The sequence below is a fragment of the Lissotriton helveticus genome, chromosome 3_1 (assembly GCF_964261635.1).
Source record: "Lissotriton helveticus chromosome 3_1, aLisHel1.1, whole genome shotgun sequence".
Taxonomy (NCBI): Eukaryota; Metazoa; Chordata; class Amphibia; order Caudata; family Salamandridae; genus Lissotriton; species Lissotriton helveticus.
The window spans coordinates 1750539931-1750553510 of NC_136061.1; the positions used below are offsets into that span (position 1 = coordinate 1750539931).

A 13580-nucleotide genomic window follows, 5' to 3' on the forward strand; every position below is an offset into this window, starting at 1 on the left:
AACCTGCCCTGGGCTAGTACCAGAGGTCTGGTCCTCCTTTGTTCCAGCGAGCCCGAATTCTCCAAACCCTATTGCAGTATCGCAATATAATTAATAGATGAAGATTTCCTCTGCACTCACTCTTTTTTCCCCAGAAACTGGGTCAAGCACTGTTAATTGCACTATTGTTTTGGGAGGCGTTCAATCCCTCTGCTGGGTAGCAGAGTAATTAACTCTGCGCCACTGCACTTTACCACACTCTACTCTGCAAGACTGCAATCTCCGTCACTGAGCTCAATATCCCTCTACTCTGCAACACTGCACTCTATGCCACTGCAAACTACTCTGCACCACTCTACTCTATGCCACTCTATTGCTCTTTACACCAGTGCACTCCATGCCACTGTAATCTTTTCCGCACAGCTGCACTCCACACTACTCTACACCTCTGCACTCTACCCATCACCACTCCACACCACTTCACTCTATTCTATTCTAAAACAATCTACTCTGCGCCACTGCACTCCATACTACTGCGCTCTACACCACTCTTCTCCACTCTATGCCGTTCAACTCTACGCCACTGCAGGCTACCCTGCACCACTCTACGTCACTGTACACTTCGCCAATGCAGTCTACACCACTTTACTCAAAACCAGTGCTCTACACCATTCTACTCTGTAGCACTGTACTTTACGTCACTTCACTAAAGGCCACTCTACGACACTACATTCTATGACACTACTCCATTAAACTCTACTCAACTCTGTTCAACTCCACTCTACTCCACTCTATGACACTCTACTCAACTCCCTCTATGCCACTTTACATCACTCTATTCTATGACAAAATAATCCACTCTGCTCCACTCCATTATTCCACTCTATGCCTCTCCACTTTACACCACTCGGCTCTACAACACTCTACATCATTCCATTCTCCTACACTACTCCACTTTGCACCAATCTACTCTTTTCAATGCCAGTCCACTCTGTTCTACACCACCCGGACACTAGCTCTTGCATAGGTGAGACCTATTGGCTTTGCCGATGCTTGGTATAATATATATATGGTATACATCAAAGAATGTCTTGCATTACACTGCCTGCCAGCATTAATTCTTCTGTTGAGGACAGGGTTGAGTGTTTGCAAGATTATAAATAAGGGCTTGAAAGTACATAATATATATTATGCAAAATACCTCGATAAACATGCTGATTACAATCCCAAGACTTTTCTTCAGATTTCTAGTATGGCTATCTTCTAAATATCTGCACTTACATGATAAAAGAAACTGATATATTGAATGTTGGGCAAGTTAGAATACTCAACGCACTAATCCAGTTGCAGTTAAATAGGTTTTGGCCGCATCGTATTGATTCATCTAGTCTTTCTAGTTTTCTTAATGAAAGACGTATACGCAGGAATTACACTGAGTCCGATGCCAGACCCAATACTGATTGAGTCAGAACATGAATATTAAAAGCAGAACCATTATGGACTCTCATAAGAAACATTATAGTATATGATTGATTGTAAGTGTTATGAAGCACAGGAACATTCATGGGATCAAGCTTCTCAAGTTCATGCTCACTGCTTGACTGATATGAAGTGAATATAGGCTAAGAGAAAAGGCCTTGTATAAGAGGTATACTTTCTGGAGTAGCACAAAAGTGAATGGGAGAACAAGGGATATGCTAGGGAATAAATCAGCTTTGTCAATGCTCGTGTCTAGATTTTCAAGAACTATGGTCCTTCACAAATCCTCACAGCTCACCTCATGTACGGAGGAAAGAGCACTGGTTCTTATGACTGCACAATAACAAACAAGTATTGGCAAAGCCAATAGGTATCGCCTTTGAGACTTTATAAGTGTTTAGCCATGTAGCACATTACCCCTGGTCTGTGACGTCAGGGATTGAAGAGGTATACCATTTTTACACACTGGGTCGTGTAGTGTGATTCGGGAATACATGCTTGCCTCAGGAAACATTTATGGACATATCCAAGGCTTTTTACCGCACAGAAGAAAAACAAGGGCCTCCATGAAAATCAACAGCACTAAAACATTATAAATCCACATTTGTAAAGCGCACAATCACCCGCAAGGGTCTCTAGGCGCTGGGGTCGTCTGGAAGATTAAGCAAGCTATTGCCCAGAGTCAGAGCCAGAGATGCGTGCGACTGCATCACTAGAGTACTGAACAGCCTATGAAAAAAGCAGGAAATACTTTCCAATGGCAGAGACAACACAACCCGACCACCCCCAGGCCTCTCTTCACCAAGCACGCTTTGCCCTCTGTCACAGCCCCCTGGGATTAGGAGCACTGGACATAGCAACAACAAAATGCTACCATGCGTCACTTAATCTCAGCACACCTAAAAAAACAATTAACCCGACCTTGTGTAATGTAACCAGCGCTTTCGTAAAGCGCTCCAATACCTTTGGGTCATTCGAGTTCACGCTCTATAAAAATGCTTCCAGAAATTGATCTGACCTTGTGTAATATAACTAGCGCTCATGTAAAGCCCTTCAACCTCGGTTGTTAGAGTTTACATTATAAAAAAAATGTTTCAGAGCCCCTGGTGAGCTGCCATGAATGAACTTTGAAATTAGAGCTCTGAGAGAAGGATGATGGCAGGGACAGGCAGCGGGGTGGGCATTCAAAGACAAGAGAGGAGGTGGGAGGGAGGAATGCTGCTCCCATTTGTCAGGTAGAGGGGAAATAGTGAATAAACGGGGTGACATTGGCATCACAATCTCTGCGCACCTAAAAAACTAAAATCAACCTGACCTTGTGTAATGTAACTGACGCTTTTGTAAAGCGATTCAATACCTTTGGGTCAGTCGAATTTGTGCTCTGTAAAAAATACCCCCTAAAATCAATCTGACATCTTGTAATGTAACTAGCGCTCATGTAAAGCGATCCAACACCTTTGGATCACTCAAGGTCACATTATATAAACAAGAGCCAGAGAAAATACAACAGGAGTTGCCCAAGCCATGCCCTGTGCTGCAAGGTTAGGTTGATAAAGGTCCAGTGATTGAGGATCGCTAAAGCAACAAGCAGTGAAGCGGTTTGGGGGAAATACTTGCACTTCAAAGTCAGAGAAAATTTGAGAGGAGATTTCGAAAACAGTATCTGACATTTCATCTCGTTATTTGACCGAGACGGGGAGATTACGTGACTAGTGCCAAAGCAGAACCACCGAAGATGTGCAAACAATGACACTAGCAGAAATTAAAGAAGTAACAGTGCCCAATTGAGCACAAACACAGAAACGTAATGTTAACAGTAAGTGGGCGGTGCTCTGTGGGAGGAAACCAAACACAAACTTGAGGGACAAAGAGGAAGGATTAACCACTAGCAAGCAAGCCTTTTTGAACGACAATCAAAGGGACAAATAAAAAGGCAATAGGAGGGCTGTAAGCCCACAGATTTAATACAGCATGTCTCGAAGAGACAGTGAATGCTCTGTCAAGGCTTGACCTAAAAAAGTGCAGTATTTGATAATTCAAGCACCGTGTCTGACAGAATGAAACAAGCATTTACAATGTAATGGCCTCGGCTTTGTTAAAGTTAGAGCTATTGGCATTGCAAATGGCATTTTTTTAATTTTTCTCTTTAAACATAAATAAATGGTATTGGCATTTACAATGGCAATAGGTGAGCATAAGAGAGTAGTAGAGAATATTAGCGGACACAGAGCCACACACACACACAGAAAGCCACACACACAGAGCCACACACACACACACAGCCACACACACAGCCACACACACAGAGCCACAAACACACACAGAGCCACACACACACACAGAGCCACACACACAGACATCCCTGAGTCTAGGTCAGCCACACGCCCATCTCTGCTCGGTAACGTCCCAGGGAACAGAGGCAAGAAGAGAACACAAGCACAGCCAGGGAACAGAGGCATGAAGAAAACACGCGCACAGCCAGGGGACAGAGGCATGAAGAAAACACGCGCACAGCCAGGGAACAGAGGCAAGAAAAGACGAGCACAGCCAGGGAACAGAGGCAACAAACACGAGCACAGCCAGGGAACAGAGGCAACAAACACAAGCACAGCCAGGGAACAGAGGCAAGAAGAAAATACGAGCACAGCCAGGGAACAGAGGCAACAAACACGAGCACAGCCAGGGAACAGAAGCAAGAAGAAAACACGCACACACACACACACACACACACACACACACACACACACACGCACACGCACACGCACACACACACACGCATACACACACACAGAGCCACACAGAGCCACACACACACACAGGAGAGCAAGCACAGCCAGGGGGCAGGAGAGCAAGCACAGCCAGGGGGCAGGAGAGCAAGCACAGCCAGGGGGCAGGGGAGCAAGCACAGCCAGGGGGCAGGGGAGCAAGCACAGCCAGGGGGCAGGGGAGCAAGCACAGCCAGGGGGCAGGGGAGCAAGCACAGCCAGGGGGCAGGGGAGCAAGCACGGGCAGGGGAGCAAGCACAGCCAGGGGGCAGGGGAGCAAGCACAGCCAGGGGGCAGGGGAGCAAGCACAGCCAGGGGGCAGGGGAGCAAGCACAGCCAGGGGGCAGGGGAGCAAGCACAGCCAGGGGGCAGGGGAGCAAGCACAGCCAGGGGGCAGGGGAGCAAGCACAGCCAGGGGGCAGGGGAGCAAGCACAGCCAGGAGGCAGGGGAGCAAGCACAGCCAGGAGGCAGGGGAGCAAGCACAGTCAGGGGGCAGGGGAGCAAGCACAGTCAGGGGGCAGGGGAGCAAGCACAGCCAGGGGGCAGGAGAGCAAGCACAGCCAGGGGGCAGGAGAGCAAGCACAGCCAGGGGGCAGGAGAGCAAGCACGGCCAGGGGGCAGGAGAGCAAGCACAGCCAGGGGGCAGGAGAGCAAGCACAGCGATGGGGCAGGAGAGCAAGCACAGCCAAGGGGCAGGAGAGCAAGCACAGCCAAGGGGCAGGAGAGCAAGCACAGCCAAGGGGCAGGAGAGCAAGCACAGCCAGGGGACAGGAGAGGGGGGTAAGCACGCGGTCGCCGTTCGCTTTAGCCTGAGCAGGACACCGAAGGGGCCTCGGAGTGCTTGCCGGAAGGATCGGCCGCTGCACAGGACCTGGCCGCGGACCTCTCGGGCAGGACCTGGCCGCGGGCGAGTGAGTGCACACAAGAAGCCATCACGTCCACTGGAGCACAAGCATCCTTGAGGGGGTCCTTCGCACACCCTCTGCCAGGAGATTCACCCGCACCACACTGCATGGGGTGGAAGCTGGAGGGGGCTGAGGTCAACTTAGACTCTGGACCGAATACGGACAGCGCAGGGCGCTGGCAGTGGCAGGAGGCGCCTGGGTGCAGCTCTGGTCGGGGAGGGGGGCGCCTGCTGTCCTGTAGCTAATCCGCCCTGGTGAGGAACAGACACGGGTCCCTGATGACGGCCACAACCTGTCACTCCTGTACACAGTGAGCCGCTATGCATCACAGGACTCAGGTCCAATGCAGTCTCCACAGAATCAGGAAGCATCAATGGTGCTTGTAACTCGCTGCTGGACAAGGAGGAGCTGAAGCCGCAAAGCATGACACCAGGAGGCTGGAGACCCCCTCAGGCAGCCTCCGCAGAACACAAACTCCCAAAAAACACCCCCAAGATGCCTCACGTACCCACACTGAGCAACTCCTCAAAGAACTGTTCAATGCATTTCACATTGTCCGGCTCTGCAGACCCGGAGCAGTACGGCTCCATCCTCTTACACTTTCAGAGCCCCCACACGCCTTTCTGTCTGCATTCGCCCATCATTGCCCCCGCACCCCGAGAGCCACTCACCCCTCCATCGCTCTCCACCTCCCTCACCACCAGAGAGCCCCGCACTCACCCGCGGTTTCTTCCCTTCACACTTCTCTCCGGGCGCCGGGTCCACTCACACCATCCTCTTCCTCCTCGCAAGAGCCTGGCTGCTCCGGGGACCGAAGAGGTCGACGGCAGCGCTGCTCAGATCTGGGGCCCATTCACCCCCCCCACAACAGCCTTTCCTCTACCAAACCACCGAAGCCTCGATCTCCCAGGCAGCTCTGGTGTTATTGTTCGGGCTAAGGTTCCTGCAAGGTTGACGCACCCCAGGCCGTCTTACGCACCGGCCTGCTTGTCCTCTCATCGGTGGTGAAGATGGAGCGATACATTCTAGTCCCGGAGCCCAGTGCGACGCCACCTCCTCCAATGTCTTTGTTATTGTTTCTGACTCTCTGAGGAGAGTCACCACCATGTTTCTCCGAGGCGTAGCAGGAATGCCTCGGAGAAACCAGCATCATTTTTTGGGATTGAGGGGCGTGTTTTTGTTCTCTCCTCTTCCCATTGGCTGGAATGTTAAATTCCAGCCAATGGGAAGAGGAGAGAAAGTAAACAGAAAGAAACGAAAAAACACACCCCTCAATCCTAAAAAGACGGGGCTTGAACGAAGTGACGCCCCTCTCCTCCAATGGCTGGCCTCCGTTTAGGAAGCCAGCCAATGGAGAAGAGGGGGGGGTTCAAGCCCCACTCTAGGGAACATAAAATCTTGGCTGCACAACACTGCTACGCACTGTACGCTAGGCCGAGACCTAAAAAGGGGTGCACATTACAGAAGCTGTCTAGTTCCGGTCGTCTCTTCCTTTACAAATAGTATGGAACCCGCAAGCGGCCTGTAATTAAGGGCAGAGTCTCTCCCTCTGCCCCGCCCCCATCTTTTTGTAAAGCTTCAGGCTATGTAAGCTTGGGTCAGCCTCACATTCACCATGTCAGTGTCGGGCAACCAGGCGTTTTAAAAGTGCAGGTGTGTTGCAGCCTAAGCCAAGCTTTGCCGGGATGAAGAATTCACAGCCTGAGGGAAGTGACCCAATCAGCTGGGCAGTCTTTTGAAAACTTCTCACTCATGATGAGTGGCAGCATCATTGATAGACTCAGAACTATGTGCTTCAGTTTTAAGCCCTGAAGAACCCAGGGCTGACGGTCTATAAATGATGCCTTATCACAGTGTGGGGTGCGATCAGCAAATCTCATTGACCTCATCAAACTTTGTGAGGATGTAGGGAAGGTCCTCCTCTCATTGCTGACCCATGACATGGTCAGCCAATGAGAGAAGGCAGCTGGATCTTACAGTAGTCCCTTACCTCCCAAAAGCCTCCTGAAATTGAGGCCTTTATGCGTCTCCCTTTCGCAATCCGATGTGACCAACATGGCTGGTAAGTCCTTGATGAATGCATGTGTGCATATGTGCATGCTATGAACAGGTGCATGCGTGTTTATGTGTACTTGTGTGCTCTTTTAAATCGATGTGTAGGAGTGTATGTGTGCTTTTGTGGAAGAGAATGCGTGTGTGCCCCTCCCCCACCCCCCACCCCCCACCCCCCCACTACTGCACATTATGGATTGCCATTGGTAGTAACTGGAAACTGTGCTTCCTAGCTGACCTGGCTACAGTTTGGAGTCTGTGTCCATCCTCATGTTTCAGAGTACAGTTCTCTTGGATTCTGGCCTCGCTCCAATTGCCCAATTTGTGTGAGTTCTTGACAGAGTCTGTGACATTGGTAGCAGTAAGAAGAGATAAAAACATTTCCTTTGAAGTTCCTGCTGCTGTTTTTGGATTCAATAGTGTTATATTTAGTAGGAGACTTTCGTTCAAATTTAATTTTATGTTGGAAATGTTGTACCCACTACTGGATATATTTATGCCCTGACTGTAGTGACAATTTTATTTTAACAATTGGATTTTTTAAAGAAAAAATTTAAACTAGCCAAGTTATCTTGGCAAAACAGCCAGAACAGTGTTCTTCCTATTTCCCGATATCTGCATAACCAAAGATGTCTGCAGCATCCTCAATGCTCCTCAACAACATTTGGAGCCAACATGCTTGAAAGGGCTCAAAGAGTTTTCTTGAATCGGTAGGAGCTGTATGTAGCGCAATCTACCTCTCGGTGTTCTTGCGATAAACACAGACTGAAGACCTTCTGTAAGTTGATCCGGGGATCCTTCGTGTGGCAGCGAGGGCAGTAATGGAAGGTAATCTGTTACATCACCAGCAAAGCATTGCCTGAAGAACTTAATGGAGACTGAAGAAAGGCCCTGTAGGGGCCGCAGTCAAAGCAACTCGACGAGCGATTTAGATATATTCCTCAATACGCCTAATAGAAAACGCAATTGAAACAATACCAACGAGGGAAATAGTGTTGCACAAACCGAAAAGAGCACCGTGACTGCGTCGCACCGGAGCGTAGGCCCACACATCCGAACCAGACGCGGAAAGAAAACAATCTAACAAAAGAGTTTATGCCCATGTGCATTATCACCAAGAGGAGGGGTCACTCTACCTCGTGATTCGAAAGACTTCTTCGAAGAAAAACAACTTACACACATCCAGAACCAACACTAGATGGCAGGATTATGCAAAGAATGTGTATCTAAAGCGACACATGCCTCCAACATTTCTTTTAGCAGTGCCAACAGACAGACCTTACAAGGCCAAAGACCATACAAACTAAATAACATCAGAAAGTTTAACTTGTAGAGTATTACCTGCTTCTCACACCAGGTGGCAAATTTACCTAAAATCCCTGAACATACAGACTTGGTGGAAGGGTGGCAGGCAGAAAGACACTTCTGCAGTAAGGTTTAAACCTCTTAGTAGGTTTTCCTACATTTTAGCACATGGTGGTGTAGATTGTGAATGTATAAACCTCTTCCTTGCTGCTGGGACAAAAGACCCTCTCAAAGAGAAAGCTGAAGTGGAAGGCATATGTTCAGGGTCAGGAGATAGGCGTACCAGACCCTTTAAGCCAGAAGGAGCTAGGCCCGGTCCCACCTAACTTTTCAGAATCTGAAGTGTGAGAGGCAAAATGGAAATCAGAAGACAGGAGCATGCCTCCCAGAGACCCTCCCCACAAATAGGGACTCTCTGGAGTGCAAATTGTTGGGCACAGAACCTTTTCAGTAGAGGCAAAAAGGTCAATCAAGGCTGCAGTCCACCGGATAAAGATGACCATTGTAACCTACAAGTACAAACCACTTGGATTGGCAGGATCATACCTGCGGAGTTTATCTGCTCTGACGTTGAGGGATCCTGCCAGATGGCCGACAGCCAGGGAGATCAGTTGAAGAGCTGGCTAGTAGCAAGACAGTATTGCTTACAGAGAGTACGCATGTTGCCCTGTTTGTTGCAATTCTACATGGTGGTTATGTTGTTTAACCACACCTGAATCCACCTCCCCATGATGATGGCAGAAAGGTCTTGAGGGCAAGCTGGATGTCACATAACCTCTGAAGATGTTCCATCTGATACCAAATGCCACTTATCTCCACACTGTTCAAGTGATCTCATCAGCCAAAAGATGATGCACCTAGCATCACTGAGGCGTCTGGGGTGACAGACACCAGAAGGCAAAGCAGCCTCAGACATGTTAAAGCTGTAACAATGGTTCTCATCTGAAATGCCATGATAATAGTCAGAAACTATGTGTTAAAGCCTGAATTATCTAGCTGCAGGGGAGTTTAAGCCTTCAAGGTAGCCATGTCCAGGATGACCCATAAATAGGGCAGACTCTGAGGCTTGAAGATGAGACTTGGACTCTTTGAAGGAAAATCAAAGGTTGGGCAGCAACCACACTGTTTTCTGCAGGTGGTCCGAAACTAACGGAAGTGTATCCACTTTCAACAGCCAGTCATCAAGTTGTAGGAATACATGTATCCACCAACCACCACTTTATACACACTTAAAGGGGCCAATGAAAGGCGGGAAAGTACATTGAAAATGGTCTGATCTTCCAGCAAAATTAAGAAAGAGAGGCTACAGGACAGGCTCATGAAAGCATTGTCCTGAAAGTCCAGGGACACCATCCAATCCTTGCCGAACCCATACAAGGGTCATCACCAGCTTTTCTTTCTTGCAGAATAAGTTCAGCCACCTGAGGTTTTTTCCAAAGGAGACTGCAAGGGAAAAATCAAGAATGGATTCAGGGGAAGTATCTAAATTAGTGGCATTTTGTAAGTGAAGGTACAAACCAGTATTGTTGTACTATGGGGTTGAATGATCTGCCACTTCTCCTCAACAAGATGCTTTACTGGATAAAGGTCTTGAATAGAATCTGCGTCTATTCAAAGAGCCTTCATCCTCTGGAAGTACTGATAGACAGAGGAACCGGAGAGAAGTCCTCCTACCCATCTTGATATTTTAGTTATGTTGCAATAAGTCACAGGTAGACGATCCAAATCTGGGGCTGGCGCCAAAACTGGTTCTAGATCCTCTGGAGGCAGTATTGATGGACAAGCAGATGGCAGGAGCTACAGCAGAGGACTGGAGGCAAAGCCAGGAGCAGGCTGAGTCTGACCACGGTCAGTCGCCACAAGGGAAAAGCCTACCAGTGGAAGTTCAACAGGGGGTTCAACAGGTCCATGAGGTCAGAAGATGCACCAGAGGCAATGCTGTATGTCAGTTCCTCTCATTTTGTAGTTCAAAAAAAATAAGTGAGGTGAATTATGTGACAATCTTGATGGGGTACAGGGAGTGTAAAAGGAAAGGCTGTACGGTGTGCTCTTTTGTACTACACAACAAAAACACCTGTAAATGAAGTGTACTCATTCAGACGTTAGGAAAGGAAAAATGAAGCACTTTCTTGTAATTCTGAAGTGAGATGGAAACAAAGATTTTAATAGTATCAAAACAAATTAAGACACTTTACTTGGTGATGCACAAATGATATTCATTGAAACCGTATTTCCACACATTATCATTTGTGTGTATATAGTTTTATCAGTAAAACAGTATGTCAGTAAATTTAGTGGCCATTCCAATGAAAGATGTGCTGTCTCAAAAAGACTTTGCACTACCACACAATGCTTTATAGTTACATTTAAAAAATCACCCGTCTCTTGTTCATGTCTATGTGGGTCACAAGCGTTTGTTGTTCTAAAAACTGGTTTGTGGTTCTAAAAGGTTTTGGAAGAACTGATCTAGAGCATACACATTTGCCATTTGAGGCCACATGAGGCAGTGTGCATAGCCATTCTCTACCGGGCCCTCAGTAGTAGGAAGATTGTGCACAAAAGTTAAGAGAAGATTAATTTGCAGGTGTGTGTGTGTATACGCAAGTGATCTCAATCCACCCTGTCAAGCTAAGAGGGTGGTAGGCACGAGGGTTGTTATTTAAGGGTTCTTAAGAAAGTCTCGGAATACAGATATGTAACTACAATACACAAAATGCAAACATTCTTTTTTTTAATTCTCTTACGTTATGGAGTGTTGAACAAATTTGGAGAGAAAAACAAACAATTTATTTAAAAAAGACAACTTTCTAAACAGAAAAGTATGTTCTACATGTATATTTTACAAAAAGCTCCGAAGGATTTAGAGCGTGGGCTGGGCAATTAACAGCTTACGACTAAAAAAAGATAACTGGAGCTGCGCGTGAAATACTTTCAAAAGCGTGCAAGCCAACTATCTTGTTTGACATGACAGAGGAAAAAGTTCCTTATACGAGATGGCTGCATCACTAGAAGCAAGGGTTGTACTTCCAATGTCATCTATGTCTTGCAAAGTCAGCTCTACAGAGCTAGCTTATTCTGATTCACACCAAGATCTTAGGGCGACCTCCTTACATCAAACACTTGGGGCAAGTTACATCCCTACCATGTCAGAAGTAGCAGCAGGCTGTGGATGTGAGAATCAGAAGGTTAAATCAGCACTCCAATCAATAGTAACAACTAAACCCATATTGGTGAAGGGTATCTTAGCTTGTAGACACCACTTACAACACACAAGTAACTTTGATAATATTTTCAATCCCCACAGATTCATCAAGTTAAAAATCTCAATTCCCAAATGATTTATTTAGTAGACAGCAACCCTAATTTGTACCTGGTTATATCTTCGGTGAGCTGGGCTGGGTCAGGTGGATAAAATTTCACATTGAACGTGAAATTCCAAGGGCCTGTTTAAAAGAAAAATAAAGTGAATGCATGAAAATAAAGATGAAAATCTGAAAAGCAAAATGCATTTTTTTCTTCACTTTATTTGGGTTTTTTGTACATGACCGCCTTGCGGTATGGAGGCAAGTAAGAGGGAGCAGGGTGTTATGTACACCTATGGAAAAACAGAAGTGAGGAACCAGTTGATCTTCCTGCTGCTATCAACAGCTCCTAGAGACAACCTGCCATAAAGCTATACTCACCAGGATGACAGCACAGACATTTCCTCAGTCATAAGATGCATGGTGAGGACTCAATCCCGTTCGTACGTATTACACAGAGAGGCCTTGTATCAAGAAAGGGCATATGATTACCCAAATGTCAAGAAGACAAGGTAAATTATTAACGATCTTCTGAACTTGAGGTGAAAGATTTCATGTCAAATGCAGCAACGTAATTTCAGCAGGAGGAGCCAGAAATATGAAGAGGTCAAGTGCTCATGTCCTGTATCTCACTGACCAAGTCGACAGTAGGTAATAGTTGGTAGGCTTTATTAACCTGGTTGGTTACAAAGGGGTACACCATTTTACAACACTTTTACTTACCTGTAATTAGAATTCTCTATGGAAGATCGCTTTTCACCAATTCACAATTTATTACAAGTTGTCAGGATGGGGAACCTCGTTACCTTAGTATAGAAAAACATTAAAGCATACACATCTAATGCAATAGTTTGCTCAACACATTTTGGAAGCCATGGCTTAGTCAATGACATGGCAGGACTAAAGATCTAGTCCTTGGTGGCTGTCTGCAGCTTACAAAAGAACAAGTGTGCCCAATAATTGTTACACCTCACCAGGGCGGATCTAATGTGAATTCAGAATATATGGTAACTGTGGTATGTGGCAAATGGTATGAAACATGTTGTCCATCAATCATTGGATGTTTCAAACATTTACATAGTTTAAAGTAGAATAATAAGCAGTGCATAAAGTATTGTATCGGTGACTCCTGAGGCTGCACAGGGATTCAAGCTTTTTAGTTTTTTGTACATATACACCATGATGGTAATGTTGTACATCAGTACTATCTTTGTAAGATCTTTTACATTTCTGGACCCAAAACTTTGAAAGAGCCGTCTGCTCTATCTCTTCCAGGCTTCACCTGAAGCAGTTTTTAGAAAAACACCTGAACGTCTTGATATTCTAATCTTCTACCATTTTTTTACTCCTGGGGTTTGGAATCGCAGCCCTGGAAGGCACTGTCTGGGGCAGCCACATGCTCTACAGATTCTGAACAAACAAATTTGAACGACTGCAGTGCAATAAGCCAGATTGTTTGGAGTTTGAATATATTTACGTCCATTTTGGTTGTCCAACAATGCCCTTTCGGAGTAGTTTGTTAAGCAGCCAAAGTAATGGAAATGTGACTATTTTCCTCTGAGAACTTGATTTCTGAGGCAGACCAAACAAGATGCTGCTGTTCTCTTATCACAGAACAGATTTTGAGCTTAAGGTTACAAAATCTGATGTTCTTGTAAATTCTTTTCCACTCTAAGAACAGCTCATACTATATCAGCCTTATCATCAATCGGCATTAAGGTATTAGTAGAAGGCCAGAATATTGCTTCAATGAGGACAACTGCATTTGTCTGTAAAATCTGTGTATACCAAC

At 46.3% G+C, this 13580-nt stretch overlaps 1 protein-coding gene across 6 annotated transcripts in view; it reads right to left on the bottom strand.

The window, feature by feature from the left end:
- LOC144823747 (protein 4.1-like) overlaps window positions 1-13580 on the bottom strand; it is a 960864-nt gene that overhangs the window by 406231 nt on the left and 541053 nt on the right. For all 6 annotated transcript variants that reach the window (XM_078682548.1, XM_078682547.1, XM_078682545.1 and 3 more), the window contains exon 6: window positions 11857-11929. In XM_078682548.1, the coding sequence (XP_078538674.1) occupies window positions 11857-11929 (73 nt within the window). The remainder of the gene's footprint in view (window positions 1-11856; window positions 11930-13580) is intronic.